Genomic DNA, 22,045 nt, shown 5'->3' with positions numbered 1-22,045 from the left:
TCTCTGGTAAGCAGCAGATTCTGCTTAACTGCATGAGACACAATTTTATAGATTTGTCGAATAAATCAGCTTTATTTTGTCATGGACAGCCCTAAACAGAATTCTTGTATAAAGGGCCTCCTGAAAGACCTCTCTTATTATTATTAATAATACTAATACTAATAATACTAATACTAATACTAATAATAATAATAATACTAATAATAATACTAATAATAATAATAATACTAATAATAATAATAATAATAATAATAATAATACCAATACCAATACCAATACTAATACTAATAATAATTATTAGTAATAACTAAACACAATTTTATAGATGTCGAATAAATCAGCCCTAAACAGAATTCTTGTATAAAGGGCCTCCTGAAAGACCTCTCTTATTATTATTAATAATACTAATAATACTAATACTAATACTACTAATAATAATAATAATAATAATACTACTACTAATAATAATAATAATAATAATAATAATAATAATAATAATAATAATAATAAATAAAAACATAATAAGATTACAGTGGATGTAACACAATTATCTCTCTCAAACCTATACACACCAGTAAATGCAATGTTAGTTGGAAAGATCTCCAAGAGAACAGTTGATAGTAATTACAGTATAGCAATTACTGTCACTCAACATCTACCCATAGTCTATATGATTCCACTTCACTGAGCAATGATGTTCAAGGATTTACAGTAACAAGAGTCTACCCCCCCCCCCCTCTCCATCTGCCTCAGTCCACTTTTACAAATGGATAAGAAAGGTATGCCATAAGAATCTCGGATTTAGACAAATGTAAATCCAAGTTGCCTATATAATAGCACTGAGCATAACGCAAACTGAGCATAATGCAAACTCAACTGGAGCATAAAATAATCTAGCAGCAGCACATAGTTACGTCGAGCCTGTCTTCCCCCCCCCCAGCACATCTATACCGAAGGCTAATAGCCCACATTTCTCCACTGTGCCCTTCACATTCACAAGTGCTTCCTTGCGTTTTACACTTTGTTGGAATGGCTATGAAAGCCAGGCCATATAACACAATCCCGCACCATAGCATCTCATGAAATTCGACCATTCTCTCTATTTACCACTGGATGTATTGATCCTACAGAGCTGATGGAGGAGAGGGAGAGAGAAGGAGAGGGGGGGAAGGGGGGGGGGGGTAGTACCTCGAGCCGCATCGCCCTGCTATTTCTAGGCCTACCACCCCCGGTGAATATAATAGTAATACAAATATAGTGAAATAAAATAAAGCCGTTCTACTGCACTACAAACTGAATAATAACAAATGAACAAAGCAAAATATGAATCGTTGTTCAATGAAATATGATATGGTTGGTAAACTGAATTCGGATCTCTATAGACAGGTTAAGGGATGGATATTATGGATTGCTCATCCGAATAGCATGTGTAATAATAACGACTTGATACCAACTAAGTAAATGTAAGTAAAATTGAAACAACACGACTCACGGTCAGGTTCAAGGGAGGATAAACGAAGGAATCCATCTCGAAAACGGATGAGAGCCGTGGCAACCGCGTCCGTGCGCGAATCTCTCCGTGCGGGCTACAGCGAGAGCATCTCTCTTCTCGCGACCACAGACCAATCTCTCGTGATTTGAGCGCCCCCCCCCACCCCCCTCCCTCAAACCACACCCCTTGCGTTATCGTCACACATCTATCTCCCCAATCCACCTCAGATTCAGTAATCTCATAATCAGTTAGCATTGCAAGCCTATTCAACTGTAAACCATGTCTGTAAAGATGAAAGCAGCTTTATAGATCATCCCGTGTTGGTGTGTCTTCTCATCTGCAAATAATTCATGCATTGATTATTCTTTGGGAGAGGGAAACATATTCAACTCACAACTGTAAAGAAACAAAAGCAGAGAGGACCAAACAGAAGGGGATCATCTTGGTCACGTTTCTTTATTAAAATGTCATTCTCAATAGTAGCCTACAGAGTGAATATATATAGGAAAATTAAACAAAACTATTTTGAACCCCCGTCCAGAGCCATATAGGCCTACATCAGGTGCACATGCATCTCAAATTGCCCTTTTCAATGGACTGAATGTGATCAATAAAAACGAGGGATGCTCGATATTGGCTTTTTTACCGATACCGATATTCCGATATTGTCCAACTCTTAATTTCCGATACCGATATCAATATATGCAGGGTTTCCCCGTCCAAAAAACTGAATAATTTCAGGTAACTAATAATTTCACTGGATATATATATATACCGATACCGATATTTTCCGATATCACATTTTACTGCCGATATCGGCCGATAATATCGGTCGGCCGATAATATCGGACATCCCTAATAAAAACCTTTCCCAATTTATGAATACATCTCCATCACTTTGATCGACTATAGTGCTTCCCTAAAATGTTCTCACTTACCTTGATTAAAACAACAATACCAGTGTTTTTGACATTCCAAGTAATTCTTGCCTTGATACAAAATTGGTGTTTCATATTATTTTTCACAATCCTTTACGATTACTGGAATATTTGGTAACTACTTCTGCAGATTTACCACTGCTTCCTGCTAGTGTGAAGTGATAATGCACCACTTAAAAATACATGATTTATCACGTTACTTTCCTGAAAGATTGCTCTATTGTGCCTTGGTCAGAGGAATCAGATAAATTATTCCCAAAAATGTAATTGTATCACAATGGAAAAACCTTTTAGAAAAAAAAGTGACAAATAAGATTTCATGGGTTCAGATTTGAGATAGACTTGAAGCCTATGGCAGTGTAGAACCTGCCAAATAGGTATAAGACTTGAAGCCTATGGCAGTGTAGAACCTGCCAAATAGGTATAAAAGATTCCAGTAAATGTAAAATATTAATAGTGAACCATGTATTCATGAATAACAGTGTTTTCCCCTGGGATGGTTGATATCAATCAAGGTTAAGATTTATGCTGCTGTCATCCTTGTCAAATCCATGGGATTCTAGAGCGGACAGATAACAGATACTGTAGAGATGGTCCATAATACATGGTGCTCAATAAATAGATAACGCAGAGAAAAAGGAGACAGAAGACATCTGGATGACATTCACAAAAGCAGTCATAAAAAAACAAAGAAATAAGAACTGCATACATGGATGGGTCCTGTACATCGCAGTTAAGCCAAGTCATTCTTTGCCAGAATCTAAACCCCACTAAAGTCAAGAGTCTGGTTCCATATTGGTCCCTAATCCATTTTCCCAGCATTGGTAAACCGTTTCCATTAAGCAGTGTGCAAATAAGAGAAAAGAGACAATGGAATCTGTCCACCTAACCAACCCGTTCCCCTGCTACTTAAACGAAGACATTCTGAAGACCTCAACCCTCGCCATCACTTGTTCCTCTTGTAGATCTTCTTAGCAAAGTTGAGGAAGACTGCGTGGGGAAGGTTTAGAGCGTGACACGCAATGAGCTTCTGTAACCGCTGGTAACTCTCTTCTTCATGTTTCTGGTACAGAGCCTGCATCTGCAGGGTCTTATAAAGTGTTTTGACCTTTTCCACGCTGGCATCATCATGGCGCCCATAACATGACTAGGAGGAAGAAATAAGAACGTTTATGTAAATGATGCCCTAATGCAGACAACATCTAACACAACAGCTTGAGGAACTTGTAATGGATCCACTAGATCAATTGGTGTGTCATCATTCTTAATCTAATCAAATGATTAAGTGTAGCAATGTAGCATACACTACAGTAGAGCACAGATCCTCTCTCTAATCATCGGATACTGGGCACTATTACATAATATAACACTATTACACACTTTTTTTTTTATCCACTTTTTCTCCCATTTCTTTTCTATATTTTCTCCCATCCCAATTTCGTATCATCCAATTCAACCCTCCCCTGTCACGGACGCTGTTTCTTGCCTCCCACAAGCCGGCTGCAATGTGGACTAAGTCATACATAGCACAAGTCCCCTCCGGTACTTGAGGTAACAGCAGTCGCATCTTTTCACCTGCGCAGCTCGATCTCTCAGTGGCGAGGAGTAACGCGTGGGAGGCTCACGCTGCCCCCGACACTTCCTGATTCTACTGCGCAGGCGCACCAACCGACCTGTAGGAGTCGCTGTCCACAACGCTCGATCCCCACCCTTCAGTTTCCCTCCCCGTAATACAGCCAATGTGTATTACTGTGGACGACCAGCTAAACTGAAAGCAAATGTGGAGCACTGGGCTCGAACTGACGAGCCCAGCGTCTCCAGCATTTCGTGGCGAGTGCCTTGCCCACTACGCCACGTAGCCGCCCAGAACACTATTACACACTTAAGCATGGGGTGTGGTTGACCTAGACCAATTAATTCAAACGTTTTACACTTGATAAAACAATTGAGGTTGACACATTTTTAATAGTGTACACAGTGTACCAGAAAGGTTCAAAATCATGGTCCTTAACTGACCATAGGTCAGCAGAGAATCGATTTTAAGCTTATGCTGAAGATCATTCCAGGAGGTTGGTGCACTGAAGAAAAAGCTGACTTTCCAAGTTCAGACTGTGTATGAAGTACTTTAGGCAAAAGCCAGTCATTTGAGTGGGCTAGACGGTCCAGAATTCCAATCTAGCATCGTTGTAATATAAGGTGATAACTTTCCGATTAATGGCCTTTATAGATAAACAAATACCAGTGATTATTTAAGCCTCTCTGCCAAGAGAGGACCAACCCAGACAAAGTGGTGAGTATCATAGCCATCACCAGTAATAAACCGTGTCCAGAGGTTTAAGAGTACAAGGAGTTACTCTTAAACCTTATGTAGGCAACATAAGGATTGTTTTGTGTCCATTTACCTCCAGCTCTGCTCTCTGATCTGTGCTCATGACTCCCAGGGCTGTCACCACCAGCCAGCTGCACTTATTATCCTGGATGTCTGTACCAATCTTCCCCGTCACCACAGGGTCACCATAACAGTCCAGGTAGTCATCCTGCAAATGGAGAATACATTATAACTAGTCCCTTACAATACCTTAACCAGAAAACACAGAATACATTATAACTAGTCCCTTACAATACCTTAACCAGAAAACAGAATACATTATAACTAGTTCCTTACAATACCTTAACCAGAAAACACAGAATACATTATAACTAGTTCCTTACAATACCTTAACCAGAAAACACATTATAACTACTAGTCCCTTAAAATACCCTAGCCAGATAAGACAGAATACATTATAACTACTAGTCCTTTACAATACCTTAAAGAAAACACAGAATACATTATAACTGTGCTTGTGTGCGTGTGTCCCTCTGCTAAGTCAGGTGACAGTTTGAGTGAAATATCTACAAACCAATCAATCGCTATGCTAAAATTGACCCATAGAATCTAAGGGTCTTTCCAGTTTACTTGATAATCACCCTACAGCTTAGCATATAGCACTTACACCATAATCATAATGTAACCCAAATAAATGGTGGTACAGGCAGGCCAGAAACTATATAACTAATACAGCTGGAAAATGTTAAACGTATTATCAATAACAGTCATTGATGAGTGTATACACACACACACACACACACACACACACACACACACACACACACACACACACACACACACACACACACTGAATCACCTGTATCTGAAAGAATTCTCCCATCTCCAGGAGGATGTGCTTGGCATTGTTGTGTTCCTCTTCACTCTCTATTCCTGCCTACAGAGAGAGAGACAACATATAACACACGAGTCACGCAGGAAACCCCTGACATGCAGTACTAGAGTATGAATGGATAGAAAAACATTGTGTGCGTTACATGTGAAATGCACTGGTATGAGTAGTTGCTACGGTGTTATTTCGGTGTCATCACGCATGCCGCCAACTTGCCAGTGATTGGTCAATCAAGGAGCCAATATAATGTACAAATGGTTCAGGTCTACATTTACATTTAATAATTTAGCTGACACCATCAGCTAGTGTAAGTAGTAGTAAGTAATAATGTTCGTCAAACAGTGTTGAACTTTGGGTGCTATTTACTCAAGTTCTCTCACTGTTCCAAGTTGCACTCACTGTTTCTCAGCCAGATGATTGTAACCCCCCAGCTGTTTTTGTATTACAGAATGGTCTATAGAATGTCTATAGATGCACACTCACCATGTACATTGCAGCAGCCACTGGCAAGTAGAATGAGTAGAAGGCAGTCTTGTACTTTACAATAGCCTTATATCTGAAAGACAAAAAGACAGGATTCTTCTACACCTACAGTACGTGTTCTTGGAATCACAAATCCTCCCAGATATTTTGCCTCCCGTCTGCACCTGGCCTATCCACACTTTCTTCAAGAAAGAGAAAACTCTGGTGAGTTCCTTTGCTGTAGCCTACAAAAGGGCTCTGGTGAGTTCCTTTGCTGTAGCCTGCAAAAAGGGCTCTGGTGAGTTCTTCAATGCAGCTGACTGTAGTTGTTCTGACTGGACCACCCCTTTCTGATTAAAGCAAGTGTATATAAGGAGCCTCTCCACTGCGTGTTCCACGCTCTGCTCGGCGAGGTGACAGTCTGAGTGAAATATCTGCAAATCAATCACTACACTCTAATTTACACCCCCCACTGCATCAAATGGTAGATCAGTGGTCAGTCATCCCTGCTAACACAATTGGCAGTGTTAGCGAGTTGGAAGCCGGTGGGGTATGTGTCCTGGTTAGGGATGTCCGATATTATCGGCCTACCGATATTATCGGTCGATATCGGCATTCAAATGTGATTTTCTTTTCTTTTTTTACATTTCTATAACCTTTATTTATCCAGGCAAGCAAGTAAGAACAAATTCTGATTTTATTTATTGTCAAAAGTATGCATAATGTTGTGTTAATTCCACAACAAGAGATATGTAATGTTAATTACCTGAAATTATTCCATTTTGGGGGGGGGGGGGGAAACCCTGCATATATCGGTATCGGTTGATATCGGTATCGGAAATTAAGAGTTGGACAATATCGGTAGATCGGTATCGGTAAAAAAGCCAATATCGGGGAGCTCCAGTAGCTCACCATGTACCTCGACGCGAAAGCGTCGGGGAATACCGTGCTGCGTCACGGATCTGGTTGACTCCGAGTTCGATTCCCGGACCCGCCGTCATTTGCCGAATGTCTTCCCCTGTTCTCCCTCCCGTTTCACCCTGCATCTGTCGGTCATGCTTGACCAGAAAAGCGATAAACGCTAAAAATGAAGTTAAAAAAAAAAAGAAAAAAGCCAATATCGAGCATCCCTAGTCCTGGTCATTGCAAACTGCGACTCCTACTGGTCGGTCACGGCGCCTGTTCAGCAGGGAGGGGATCTGAGGGAAATAGCGTGAACCTCTGCACGCGTTACGTTCCCCCAACTCCTCGCCGGCAGGTGAAAAGAAGCAGCTGGTGACTCCACATGTATCGGAGGAGGCATGCAATAGTCTACACAGTACACCCTCTACAGTACACCCTCCCCAGACCGACAATGGGGCAATGCGCGCAACAACCAGGAAGGGAATTGGCATAATGACTAAATTGGGATGAGAGAAAAATACAGAATTAGCGCATCTCCTGAGAGTCCTGACCCTATAGTCGTACAGTTACAAGTGATATCCAGGGCGGCCGGGTAGCGCAACAGACTAAGTGTCTGTCTACCACCACAGAGCCAGTGGGATCGAATCCGGCTGTGATGCCTCCGGCTTGGCCGACCGTCCATACCAACACAATTGGCAGTGTTAGAGGGTGGGAAGCCGGCGTCGGTGGGTCCTGGTCATTGTAAACAGCGACTCCTACAGTTCGGTAGGAGTCGCTGTTTACAGCAAGGGAAGGATCTAGGAGAGGTAGCGTGACCTTCCACACGTTACACTCTCCCAGTGAGAGTCTGCGCTGCCAGGTGAAAAGAAGCGGTGGGCTGGCTACACATGTGTCGGAGGAAGCATGCGATAGTCTCCACCCTCCCAGACAGACGGTAGGGGGTAGAGTGCGCAACGACCAGGAAGGGGATTGGGAATTGGCATAACGACTAACATTGGGAAGGGAGAAAAACGGAAAAAGAAGGGGGAAAAAGATAATAATAAAAAAAAAGTGATATCCAGATATGCAGCTTCTCATGGACAACAACTTTCTCAATAAGGACACTTTTTTGCTTACTCCTCTTTTTACTTTAAAATGTAGAGATAGTTGATTAGTCAGATTGTATGGCCACCAGATCCAATACAATTTCAGATAAACAGAAAACGATGCGTTACCTTGTGTTCAACCCAAACTTGACAAATATGTTTGTCCAACTATATTGAGGAGGCCTGTGAAGTTGAGTCATTTGGCCTCATGGTGGTGCCATTCTCACAAAACTACAAACAAACGCAACAGCTTGTCAGATCATTATAACGTTTGAAAAGTGTTGTTCCTTTTTGATATCCTACTGTCAATATGAATTATTTAGATAGTTGATAAGCAACTGCAATAGGAAACTCTTGTTGCCGTCATCTACCCAGTAAAATGTTGAGTGTGAAAATAAAGTGTAGAGATTGTTTTTTTTTTATTCTTTTTTTTTAGCATTTTTACAGCTTTATTGGTCACGCAGGACCGACACAGGAGAGGGCGAACGGGAGGAGAGGTGGGTAGGACATGCGACAAATAACGACGGGAGCTGGGATCGAACCCGGTCGGCCGCGTAGGTGCGCGAGGCACTATGGTATGCGCCACGAGGGCGCCCCAAAGTGTAGAGATTGTTAAGCCTTGGTGGAGGTCTGCACTCTACTGGGTGCATTATTCTAGTTTGTACTGTAAACGCCAAATATTGTCCAATATCGTTATACCTTCAAAAGGATTTTGGCCTCGGCACCCAGTCTTCTCACTAGGGAGTAGGGTTGGGCACCGACTGCGTTTTTTTTTTTATATAGATTAATTTGTTAATTAATATCCTAGTTACAGTACAGCAACCAAATTAAACTGTATCAAGTCAACTGACAATGTGAATAGTGTGGGGAAACATTTTTCAAATAAAATGTCTCTACTGCGTAATAAGCTGTGACCCGTTTTGACCTGCACTTCAAACAATCGGAATCGTTTAGAACAGGAATCGAAATGGAGAATCGGAATCGTTCAAATCCAAACAATGCTCAACCCTACTAGGGAGGTTTGCATATTATGCTGCCTGACATTCCTAGTCTTTCCTCTTGCATGATTGCTTCCCTTCACATTCCTCCACCCCTCTCTCACCTCTCCATTGTGAATCTGTTGAGGTCTATCTGTCCAGGGGGAGCAGTCATGAGGTCCAGAGTCTGGCCCAGCTCAGTCTGGAACGATGTCTGAAACATACACATACACACATAGTTGAAATATACTCTGTGTGTGTGTGCGTGCTTGCGTGTGTGCCTGGCATGTGGTACTGTGTAGCTCAGTGAGTATGGTGCTTGCCGCTGTGAGCATGGCATGAACAGTGCCAGGGTTAGGAGTTTGATTATGTGATGATGATTGTTTGCTCTCCTCACAATTTCCACTGGGAAGAAATCTGTCCAGTCCTTCCACTGTTAAGCACTTTGTGTTCTAGTACTACAGTATGAAAACAGTATAGAAATACAGTCATCCATCCATGTGTGTTTTTGTGTGTAAGGCTACAGTTCAAGTGCATCAGAAAGGTAGAGTCTGACCTCAGTGAAGAGCTCCAGCAGGTTGACATAGTAGGGCTGTCCTCTGCAGTGTCTGCGCAGTAGTCTGTAGATCGCCCCCTCCAAGAGAAAGCCATCATTGATGGCATCCAGACCAATTCCATCCTGAAAAAGAACCCTCATTTAGAAAAGGTTCTTACACATTTTGAGCTTACAACCAAATCCAATTAACAAGCACAAATATGCAATAACTGCGACTGTATGCCTGATTTCAGTTGGGGGGCAAAAACGGTGAGGCTGTGATCACATTGGATGCCTTTTTGAATGTGCATGTGCCTTTTTTCTATCGTTTTCAATGGTTTTGTTGCGATTGGTGCGCATCTCCTCCAAACTATACACCTCACATTTTTTTAAGCAGCGCTTTTTCAGGTGCTCCGTTGAAAAATGTCAACGTAAGCCGCAGAGCGCACCAACGTCAATGTCACCTTCTTGTCGACGGACCAATCAAATCAACTGAGGGGAGGGATTCAAAATCTGAGGTATCTGAAGAGAAATTGACAGCGAAACAAAGCAATGGATAAAGGAGAAGCTAATTTTGGCCGCTTCTGACAAACCTTGTCCAACAGGTCTTAGCACGACTGTATGGAAGCAAATGAGTGACAGAAGTATTTGAATTTGATCAGACACCGAATTTATAGCATTGAAAATAATTACTTTGAAAACATGCATCTGAATTTTTTCAGACACCGAATTTATAGCATTGAAAATAATTACTTTGAAAATGTAATGTTCTGAATTTTTTTGTGAAATACAAATTCAGTGTTTAAAATTCAATGTAAAAAATTCGAATGCATAATAAAATTCAATGTAAAGAATTCGATGCATAATTGCGGTGTATAAAATTCAATGTAAAAAACCATCATCCGGGCTGCGTGTAGCTTTATGCCAAGCAAGCAGTGCAAAAATTTACCGTAGTGGCATGCAGTAATGCGCCTTTCATTTTCCGCCGCCCAGCGCCCAGGTCGCGCGGAAATAGGCTGTCTATTGCCATTCTTTGACAAACTCTAACCTTAACCAGCTCCTTAACAACGCCTAAACTTAACCGTTCTAACCTTAACCAACTCCGAAACCATGCCTAACCTTAACCATAGAAATTATATTGCCATTCTCTTTGACAAACTCTAACCTTAACCAGCTCCTTAACAGCGCCTAAACTTAACCGTTCTAACCTTAACCAACTCCGAAACAATGCCTAACCTTAACCTTAACCTTAACCATGCCTAACCTTAACCGGCGAAATAACCTTAACCGGCGAAATAATACACGTTAAAAAAAAATCACGTTAAAAAATATTTTCGATGGGATTCGAACTCGCCAGCAAACAAGCCATAGGATCCACAGCCATGTGTCCTTGCCAATTGAGCTATTGCAAGATACAGAATATAGGGGCGGTGACTTATATATATTGAGCTCCGCTCAAGGCGGGATCTCATGCGCATGCGCGGGCACCTCGCGCGAGCACGCCGGCGCACGCACGCACCTGAGCGAGCACGCCGCCGCCGGTGCACGCACGGTAGCATTTGTCTGAAAAGAAGGGCGCTTTACCGCACTAGCGTGCGGTGACGAATGCGGAAGCATTTTTGCACTGCTTGCTTGGCATTAACGTACAGGCATCCGGGCTACCCAGACAGGATAAGCAATCGAGCCTGGATGCAATCGAACTGACTTCTGGCCTATCACGGCACGGCTTTGTCAGTCATGTGATCACACCAACCCGGGAGAAAGATGGCGGTATATATACATACGGTGGGGAGAGAATATATACATACGGTGGGGAGGAGACTGTACATTAGGAGGGGGTGGGAGAGAAATATACATATGGCGGGGAGAGAATATATACATATGGTGGGGAGGAGACTGTACATTAGGAGGGGGTGGGTGGGAGAGAAATATACATATGGTGGGGAGAGAATATATACATACAGTGGGGAGGAGACTGTACATTAGGAGGGGGTGGGAGAGAAATATACATATGGTGGGGAGAGAATATATACATACGGTGGGGAGGAGACTGTCTATTATATGTAGATTTCTCTCCCACCCACCCACCCCCTCCTATGTACAGTCTCCTCCCCACCGTATATATATATATATATTCTGGGGCGGCTACGTGGCGTAGTGGGCAAGGCACTCGCCACGAAATGCTGGAGACGCTGGGCTCGTCAGTTCGAGCCCAGCGCTCCACATTTGCTTTCAGTTTAGCTGGTCGTCCGTACTAATACACATTGGCCGTATTAGGGGGTGGGAAACTGATGGGTGGGGATCGGGCGTTGTGGACAGCGACTCCTACAGGTCGGTTGGTGCGCCTGCGCAGTAGAATCAGGAAGTGTCGGGGGCAGCGTGAGCCTCCCATGCGTTACTCCTCGCCACTGAGAGATCGAGCTGCGCAGGTGAAAAGATGCGACTGCTGTTACCTCAAGTACCGGAGGGGACTTGTGCTATGTATGACTTAGTCCACATTGCAGCCGGCTTGTGGGAGGCAAGAAACAGCGTCCGTGACAGGGGAGGGTTGAATTGGATGATACGAAATTGGGATGGGAGAAAAATATAGAAAAATGGGAGAAAAAGTGGATCAAAAAAATATATATATATATATTCTCTCCCCACCGTATGTATATATTCTCTCCCCACCGTATGTATATATACCGCCATCTTTCTCCAGGGTTGGTGTGATCACATGACTGACAAAGCCGTGCAGTGATCGGCCAGACGTCAGTTCGATTGCATCCAGGCTCGATTGCTTATCCTGTCTGGGTAGCCCGGATGCCTGTATCAGTTCCGCAACCGTTTCCATTTCCGGGGTAGGCCTGATTGGCCGCGACAGGCACGTGACCCGCCGCGGCCACGCCCCGCGGCAGCCCCAGGACGCGGCAAGACGAGGCTGCTGTGTTTCACCAACGGACCGCAGGATCCACAGCAATGCAGCGCTGCCAGTTGAGCTAGTTGTCGATGGTAAAAAAAAGGGGGGATTACTGCTACATAATGCTGCCGCGACGGAGCTCCGCCGCGACAATATTATTAAACAGCGGCTCTGTCATTGAAGTGGGAAAAGTGAGCCGTATTGTATATTAGTACATTGCATAGTATATTGTATAGCGTATGGTAACTCAGTGGGGAAAGTGATGACAATTTGCTGCTGCGGTGTTGAAGGCGGAAAGCGGCGGTGAAACACAGCAGCCTCGTCTTGCCGCGTCCTGGGGCTGCCGCGGGGCGTGGCCGCGGCGGGTCACGTGCCTGTTGCGGCCAATCAGGCCTACCCCGGAAATGGAAACGGTTGCGGAACTGATACAGGCAGCCCGGATGATGTTTTTTTACATCGAATTTTATACACCGCAATTATGCATCGAATTTTTTACATTGAATTTTATACACCGCAATTATGCATCGAATTTTTTACATCGAATTTTTTACAGAATTTTAAACAGAATTTTTATTTCACATAGGTAAATTCGGAGCAAAACTATTCAGATACATGATTTTCAAAGTAATTATTTTCAATGCTATAAATTCGGTGTCTGAAAAAATTCAGATACATGTTTTCAAAGTAATCATTTTCAATGCTATAAATTCGGTGTCTGATCAAATTCAAGTTCAAGTTCAAGTTCAAGTTCTTTAATAGTTGTCATACAGAAGTACAGAATACTTTCATACAAAATGCTTCTTACTGTTACGCTCCAGAGACTGTGCTAGACAAGATAGTATCAAATAACATAATAACATAATATAGCATGAATTTAGAAGAAGAAAATGAGGTCACAGTGTTCGGTATAGACATATGTACAATGTTCTGAGTTACCATATAATATACAATACACAATACTATGCAGTGTACTAATGTACAGTACTATCTAGTGCAAAGCAGAAATGGGATGAGGTACAATTTTAGGTACAATTTACAGTAAGGTGTACGAGTTGTAGTGCAATCCTTCATCCATAAATATAAAGTGTGGGGAGTGGGTGCTACAGTGTGTTTGTTTAAAGTGGGTGTGTGCTATAAGTGTGTGGAGTGGGTGCTACAGTGTGTTTGTTTAAAGTGAGTGTGTGCGTGTGGATGTGTGTGCTATGTGCGTTTGGTGGTTGTTGTTGTGTAGTGTTCATTCATTGTTCGTTTAGCAGCCTGATGGCCTGGGGATAGAAGCTTCTTCTGAGTCTTTCTGTGCTCGCCTTGAGACTCCTGTATCGCTTGCCTGACCGCAGCAGTTCAAAGAGGCAGTTGTTCGGGTGACTGGAGTCTTTAATGATTCTCTTAGCCTTGCCCTTGCAACGCTTGTAGTAAATGTTCTGGAGGGTGGGGAGCCCCCCTCCAATTGTGCGTTCGGCTGAACGTGTCACTCTTTGTAGTCTGCTTTGGTCTTGTGCAGTGCTATTCCCAAACCAGGAGGTGATGTTGCCGGTCAAGATGCTCTCTATTGTACATGAGTAGAAGTTCTTAAGGATCTTCTGGCTGACTTGGAACTTCCTTAGGCGCCTGAAGAAGTAGAGGCGTTGTCGTGCCTTCTTCACAACACTGTTAATGTGTGTGGTCCATGTCAAGTCCTCGGATATGTAGGCTCCGAGCTACTTAAAGCTGTTGACTCTCTCAACCGGTGCCCCGTCGATGCTGAGGGGGCTGTAGTCCTTGACCCCCGACCTCCTGAAGTCCACAATCATCTCCTTTGTTTTGCTGACGTTCAGGGAGAGGCTGTTTTCAAGTTTCAAGTTTCAAGTTTCTTTAATAGTTGTCATACAGAAGTACAGAATACTTTTGTACAAAATGCTTCTTACTGTTGCGCTCCAGAGACTGTGCATGACAAGATAAGTATGAAATAAAAACATAGTAAAAATAGTAAAAATTAGAAGTAAAAAAAGAGGTCACAGTGTTCAGTTTAGACATATGTACAATGTTCGTAGACGTAGTTACCATACAATATACAATACTGTGCAGTGTACTAATATACAATACTATATAGTGCAAGGCATAAATGGACGAGGTGCAGTTTAGGTACAATTCACAGTAGGTGTACGAGTTGTAGTGCAAATCCTTTATCAATAAATATAAAGTGTAAGTGTGTTTGTGTGATCTAAAGTGTGGAGAGTGGGTGCTGCAGTGTGTTGTTTGTTTGAGTGAGTGTGTGCGTGTGGGTGTGTGTGCTGTGTGCATTTGATGGTTGTTGCATAGTGATTATTGTTCGTTTAGCGATTATTGTTCGTTTAGCAGCCTGATGGCCTGGGGATAGAAGCTCCTTCTGAGTCTTTCTGTGCTCGCCATAAGACTCCGGTATCGCTTGCCTGACGGCAGCAGTTCAAAGAGGCAGTTGTTCGGGTGGCTCGAGTCCTTAATAATTCTCTTAGCCTTCCCCTTGCACCGCTTGTTGTAAATGTTCTGGAGGGTGGGAAGCCCCCCTCTAATTGTGCGTTCGGCTGAACGTGTCACTCTTTGTAGTCTGCTACGGTCTTTTGCAGTGCTATTCCCAAACCAGGAGGTGATGTTGCCGGTCAGGATGCTCTCTATTGTACATGAGTAGAAGTTCCTAAGGATCTTCTGACTGACTTGGAACTTCCTTAGGCGCCTGAGGAAGTAGAGGCGTTGTCGTGCCTTCTTCACAACACTGTCAATGTGTGTGGTCCATGTCAAGTCCTCGGATATGTGGGCTCCGAGGTACTTGAAACTGTTCACTCTCTCAACTGGTGCCCCGTCGATGCTGAGGGGGCTGTAGTCCTTGACCCCCGACCTCCTGAAGTCCACAATCATCTCTTTTGTTTTGCTGACGTTCAGGGAGAGGCAGTTCTCCTGACACCACTGTGACAGGTTCTCTACCTCTTCCAGGTAGGCCCTTTCGTCGTTGGCAGAGATCAGGCCCACCACTACTGTGTCATCAGCAAATTTGATGATGGTGTTGTTGTTCCGCTGTGCTACGCAGTCAAACCTCGCATAGAAGGAGTTGAGATCATTTGCTAAGGAGATGTCACTGTTCAGTTTGAGGGGGGTTCCTTTGTAGTCTGTCATTGTTCTGAGGCCCTGCCACATGCCTCTAGAGTCAGCCTGTTCAAACTGAAGTTCAACTTTATCCCTGTAACGCCGTTTTGCCTCTATTACTGCTCTCCTGACGTTGTATCTTGCCATCTTGTGTTCTTCCATGTTGCCTGTCACCAGCCCGGTGTTGTATGCTGATGTGCGCACTTTCAGAGCCTCACGGACGGATTTGTCTACCCAGGGCTTTTGATTTGGGTAGATATTAATTTTGGTGGTGGGGATTATTACTTCTACCTGAGTACAGACATAGTCAATCACCGTTTCGGTGTATTCGTTAATATTGGCTGTGTTATCACGGAATACACTCCATTCTGTGCTTCCCAGCACTGCTTGGAGTGACTCCACTGACGTCACGGCCCAACGCTTAACCTCTCGCGAGACCACCGGCGTTCGCTTGAGACTCTGTTTGTACTTAGGCAAAAGGAAAATGGCGGCGTGATCGCTTTTACCGAATGGACTAAGAGCCTGTGACTTGTACCCATTCTTAAATTGCGAGTATACATGGTCTAATATGTTCTCGCCTCTGGTGGGACAGGTCACATGCTGATAGAAATTCGGCAGCACCTTTTTAAGACGCGCGCTGTTGAAATCCCCCAAGACCAAAATGGTCCTGGCACCATCCCGCCAGGACCTTGACCTCTTCCAGGTAGGCCCTCTCGTCGTTGGCAGAGATCAGGCCCACCACCACTGTGTCGTCAGCAAATTTGACGATTGTATTGCTACTCCGCTGAGCCACACAGTCGTGTGTGTACAGGGAGTAGAGGAGGGGGCTCAGAACACAGCCCTGGGGGGCCCCTATGTTGAGCGTGATGGATGAGGAGGTGCAGTTGCCGGCTCTTACCACCTGGGGTCTGCCCGTCAGGAAGTCCAGGACCCACTGGCACAGGTCATAGTTCAAGCCCAGGTCCCTGAGCTTGGCTATGAGTTTGGAGGGGACTATGGTATTGAATGCTGAGCTGTAGTCGATGAACAGCATTCTCACATAGTTCCCCTGCCTCTTGTCCAGATGTGATGCTGCTGTGTGCAGCACATGGGCTATGGCGTCCTCCGTGGACCTGTTGGGGCGGTATGCAAATTGCAGGGGGTCCATGTTGATGGGGAGGGAGGAGCAGATGTAGCCCTTCACTAGCTTCTCAAAGCACTTCATGGCTATGGAGGTGAGAGCTACAGGGCGGTAGTCGTTGAGGCAAGCAGGCTTGGATTTTTTGGGTACAGGGATAATAGTGGACTTCTTCAGGCAGGTGGGGATGACAGCCTGTTCTAAGGACAGGTTAAATATGTCAGTGAATACTGGGGCCAGTTGGTCGGCACAGACTTTTAGGACGCGGCCGGGGATGCCGTCTGGACCTGCTGCCTTCCTGATATTCACTTTTTTAAAGGTCCGCCTCACCTCATGCTCTGTTACCCTGAACACTGCGCCTCCATCAGCAGCCGACCCCCCCCCCCCCCCCATTGCCGAGGCTTGTGAGCTGGTGTTGTTATTACCAGCATCAAACCTTGCATAGAAGGTATTGAGGTCATTTGCTAAGGAGATGTCACTGTTCAGTTTGAGGGAGGCGCCTTTGTAGTCTGTCATCGTTTTGAGCCCCTGCCACATAGCTCTAGAGTCAGCTTGTTCAAACTGGAGTTCAATTTTATCCCTGTAGCGTCGTTTGGCCTCTGACACTGTCCTCCTTACGTTGTATCGCGCCACCTTGTGGTCATTCATGTTGCCTGCCTCTAGGCCGTCGTTGTATGCTTTGGTGCGCTCTCTCAGAGCTTCACGGACGGATTTGTCTACCCAGGGTTTTTGATTTGGGTAAACTTTCATTTTGGTAGTGGGGATTGTTTCTTTCACCCTAGTACAAACATAGTCCAGCACTGTCTCCGTGTAGACATTAATGTTATCTGTGTCGCGGAACACATTCCAGTCTGTGTGGTGAAACACTGACCGGATCGTCTCCTCTGACGTCACATCCCATTTCTGCACCTCTCGCGAGACTACGGGAGTACTTTTAATTCTCTGTCTGTACTTTGGTGAAAGAAAGATGGATGCGTGATCTGACTTACCAAAGCCACTATCAGAATGAGCCTTGTAGCCACCTTTAAATTGCGTGTAACAGTGATCTAGGATGTTACCGCCTCTGGTGTTGCAAGTCACATGCTGATAGAAGTCAGGCAATACCTTTCTCAGATTGGCGCTATTGAAATCTCCCAGAACTAAAATGGCGGTGTTAACATTCGCCACTTGGTTAATTCAAATACTTCCGTCACTCATTTGCTTCCATACGACCGAGATATGAACATCAATGCCTGAAGGGCTGTGAGCTAGTAATTTATGTAACTAGCTGTACGTTAGCTGAGGTAGCAGCAGTAATCAGTGGCATCGCTCGTTACGCCCCCGTGTACACCGCCATGCCTCGCGTTTGAGTGCAAGAAAAAGGCGTCCAATCTGATCACAGCATAAAGCCGCTAAGGGGGGTATAGCTCTAGAGCGAGCTATAGAGCTGCTGGTTGCATCTAATAAGTTATCTTGATGTCAAAATCAGAGGTTTACATGTTTTCAGTTTCATGTTTTCAAATCATATTCTTTGAAATTTTCATGATGGCATCTAGGATAAAGTGAAATATTTATTTTTGTAAATGTGTCCCCAGGAGAGCCATTTATATTAACTGTATACTTAGTACAACACCAACACTGAGCAGTTCCTTCCAAGCCACTTGCGATACTCAATTATATATTTATTTGATCCTGGGGGACATGGGCCCCGAGACAGGAACTGATGACGGTTCTATGGACTGCATTGTTCTCAAGACTGACAGCTAGGTTATATGCTAAGAGGTTATAGCAGTGGATGCATGCGCTTTCGCATCATGCGTTTTTGCAGGTGTTGTATGTGGATGGTATGTCTTTACTTTTTACCTCGTCAGTATGCAAATAATCCCTCACAACTGAAAGATCATCTGGCAATAAGGTAAAGTACCAAATCTCTGAATCTCTCTTGGACGCAGGTGTGACATCGTCTTACCTTTTTGTACCAGCAGGGTTGTCCTCTCCGGGTCACAGAGGCATCCATGATGTCATCAGCCACCAGAAAGAATGCCTGAAGCTGAAATAAATGGAGACATAGACATAAGAGACATGGTAGTAACACAGACTGGTGAGATAGTAACACTTGTTGTAAAACTGAGACTATACTTCTGGTCTTGTGGGTAGCTGGGGGCACGTCGCCCCCTCGTTCCATCTGCAAAAAAGCCAAAGGCATCCTGCTACAAACTGATCTTAGGCGTGTTCGAGATTGATTTCGGCTCGCCTCGAAAATAGACGAGAGTAGCCGAGTGCAGCCGGGGGAGGAGTCAGAACGTCGGACACTTCCGATTTCACGAGAGCCTCTCGCCTAGTCTCGCATGGCAGATACGCTTTCACGTCACCACACACACATTACACACCTGTCCAGCTCATTATAATGTGATGGCCGTGTGCAAAATTAGATCAGATTCAAATGTACAGCACACCATATACTGCTATAGTGGAATATACTATTCATATACCATAATGTATACAATCGTGTTGCGCGCTCCTGGCCGCACGCACACACAACACACTGCTGAATAATTCTGTTTTGCATAAATATATATATGTATACTGTGTATATTGAGGCAAAACAGAATTATATATACAGTATTGAGGCAAAACAAACAACGCATGTGTGTATGTGTGTGTCTGACAGCTTGAAGTTTATCATGATGATATGATGATAACACATAACGTTATTTGAGGAAGCTCTTGGTACCCAAATTCCTGTATCCAATAATAAATATATGTGATAGACGGGTACGCGGGACCCGTACTGTAATAACGTTTTCAATCAAACGTCTCATAACTCCCTGGCTGTCACGTGGCTGGTGACTGACAACTTTTCTGAGCCAATAGGTGCTTTGCACAACCATAGCAAGTCGCTTCCCAGCCGGGAGCAGCCGGGTAAGAGGTACTGTGGCGCCTCGCTCTGAAGGCTGTGCGCGGCTCGCTCCCGCGAGAGTTCCGCGCCTCGTCTCGTCAGATTTTCAGAGCAAGTCGGACAACATTCTAAGGGTGTGTTCACACCTGAAAGTCCGTGGATAGTCCGGACTTTCTGGTGGACCAAATGTGAAAATGATACATTGTTTGATTTTGGTCTGCGTTCACACTACCCTGTTTGGTGCGGATCTAATTTGTAAAAAAAGGACATGCTGTCGCCAAGTCGTTCATCTATTGGACTAGCACTCACAAACGTAAACAGTTGCCGACAGCGTCTCTTGTGATAAAGCAGAGAGATACTGTCATTACGAGCGTGGCGCAAGTCGACTAGAAAGTGTAGAGAGACTGTCCGCGCACCTGTCATTCATTTGAGTTGGGTCGCGCGACCGCCGCCACTAGGCACCGGTCACTCATTTGCTCTAGATTAGATACTATATAAAGTTCGATCGCGTTCACACCAACAGCAAACGAACCATGGTCCACTTTGAAACGAACAGAGTCCCAACTTTTCAAGAGGACCATGGTTCGGTTGTTTGGTCCTCATTATAGTTCGGTTTGCGTTCATACCTGTACAAACCAAACGGACTATCGATCTAAAGGGACCATGGTCCACTTAAAGTGGACCAAACAGGGTAGGTGTGAACGCACCATAAGTCTAACAGTCATGCAACGTGCTTGGCGAGGCCGTAGTAAAACCTGCGCAGATCTGCGTCCGCCTAGCCAATCTCGAACACGCCTCTTGTCTGGCAAACAACATGCACTCACCAGCTCAATGCACCAGCCAACCAGTAGAGCCCGTTGCACAGAATCCTGTGTAAGCTGCGTGGGAGGGACAAGCTCCCGTAATGAGCCAATCACAGATAGGCCCCGATTCCTCTTACCACCAGGTGCATTATACACCAAAACCTAAGAAGAGCAGAAAGGGAAAGATGGAGTGAAATGAGTATTCAACAATAAACATGTCTAAACAGGAGCCTCGACATGATAGGTAGACTTGATTCATTGAAAATGGAGGACCCTTGTGTAAACAAGACGAAAGTCTTTTTCTGGTCGTCATTCCTCTTAGCAGTTGTTTTGATTGATTGAAAACTTTATTAACAGATTGCAGAATGGGTACAGTACATCTCAATACATATAATCGTTAAGGGGATGCAGACCAGAGAAAGACTTTAGTCTTGTTTACATCAGGGTCCCCCATTTTCAATTCATCATTAACATAATATGACATACACGACATACAGATAGACAAACAGTTTGTATTGAGCAGCTGTACTGTACCCATTCTGCAATCTGTTAATACAGTTTTCAATCAATCAATAGGTCTTACAACAAGAGACAACCTACCTCCCTCAGCCGATTAAGAGCATCGGCGAGGACCGGGTCAGTGAGGTCTTGCTCTGTGAGCTCTGTCACCAGTTCCTCAAACTGGACATCAAACAGCTGGGGGTCTGACAGTAATGGCTTTTTACTGAGCGCCCCGTTGCAGGCACGGTCTCCAGGCTGCAAAGGAGAAGAGAGGAGGGGCGAGATGCTATAATAATAAGCTAACCTGAATGAAGAAACAGCCAGCCACGACACACACCTAATTGTCTTAGGGGCTCGGACAAGTAGACTCAACAGATGCATCTTATTAGCTAAACTACTGTACTACTACTGTAAGCCAAACTATCCTAATGGTCCGAATAATCAAATGTCTATCAAGCCAGATAGGTCCATGGCCGCGACCAGACAGACCAATAATAACAAGGGTTATTAATAGAAAAGGGGATCCACTATTATTAGGTCGCAAGTTACTTTGCCTGACCAGAACACAATTGATGATGATGCACCAATCTGCTGATAAACATTACGTGCGCGCTGGATAACTTAAATATGAGTGGTTATTAGAAATATTACGTTACAACCAAAACACACACAAAACGAACGTTACATGAACAATTTGTTACCAGTCTTACCATGATACTACTAATGTCCTCTCAGTCCGTATTTGTGGAATAGTCAAGGTAAACACTTGTACCGTTGTGCAGTCAGTGTGAAAAGTGCGATTGTCTGCTAAAACCAGGAAACGCGAATTGTAGTTCAAGCCTCCGTAGCATTCGTTTTATCGTTTCGCCAATGAACTAGAACTCCCTACAGCCATCGCGTGTGGTACGTGTGGGCGTGGCTTTCGAAGGCTTCATATGACATAGAGCGTCTTCATTCGTCAGTGCCATCGAACGAGGATGGGCTTTTATGCTGGCTGACCAATAGGACCTAGGAAGAGGCGGGGCGAGAATGGGGGGACTTGTCAGGAGCTCTGTGGGAACTTTGGATTTGTTGAACCAGAATGGAAAAACAATAATGCTTCATCACAGAGGTGTTAAGTAACCAATTACATTTACCC

General features: G+C 44.3%; 1 protein-coding gene across 1 annotated transcript; it reads right to left on the bottom strand.

The window, feature by feature from the left end:
• Positions 1-2,262: 2,262 nt before the first annotated feature.
• Positions 2,263-21,757, bottom strand: fdps (farnesyl diphosphate synthase (farnesyl pyrophosphate synthetase, dimethylallyltranstransferase, geranyltranstransferase)). The gene is made up of 10 exons (XM_084336057.1): positions 21,618-21,757; positions 21,007-21,162; positions 20,428-20,568; positions 18,674-18,754; positions 9,635-9,757; positions 9,204-9,292; positions 6,135-6,207; positions 5,619-5,696; positions 4,833-4,967; positions 2,263-3,577 (listed from the first exon to the last, which is right to left on the bottom strand). The coding sequence occupies exons 1-10, from the start codon at positions 21,618-21,620 to the stop codon at positions 3,377-3,379; spliced, it is 1,080 nt and encodes a 359-aa protein (XP_084192183.1). The 5' UTR covers positions 21,621-21,757; the 3' UTR covers positions 2,263-3,376.
• Positions 21,758-22,045: the final 288 nt, after the last annotated feature.

This window comes from Notolepis coatsorum (assembly GCF_963971535.1).
Source record: "Notolepis coatsorum genome assembly, chromosome: 19".
NCBI lineage: Eukaryota > Metazoa > Chordata > Actinopteri > Aulopiformes > Paralepididae > Notolepis > Notolepis coatsorum.
This window is presented reverse-complemented; position numbering and strand designations above follow the sequence as displayed.

Bases quoted from the DNA above. Each gene is read 5' to 3' on its own strand.
- fdps (XM_084336057.1), bottom strand. The intron at 20,569-21,006 runs GTAGGTTGTCTC...TGCTCTTCTTAG, and splicing joins CTCTTAATCGGCTGAGGGAG to GTTTTGGTGTATAATGCACC. The intron at 3,578-4,832 runs GTAAATGGACAC...TCTTCCTCCTAG, and splicing joins ATCAGAGAGCAGAGCTGGAG to TCATGTTATGGGCGCCATGA.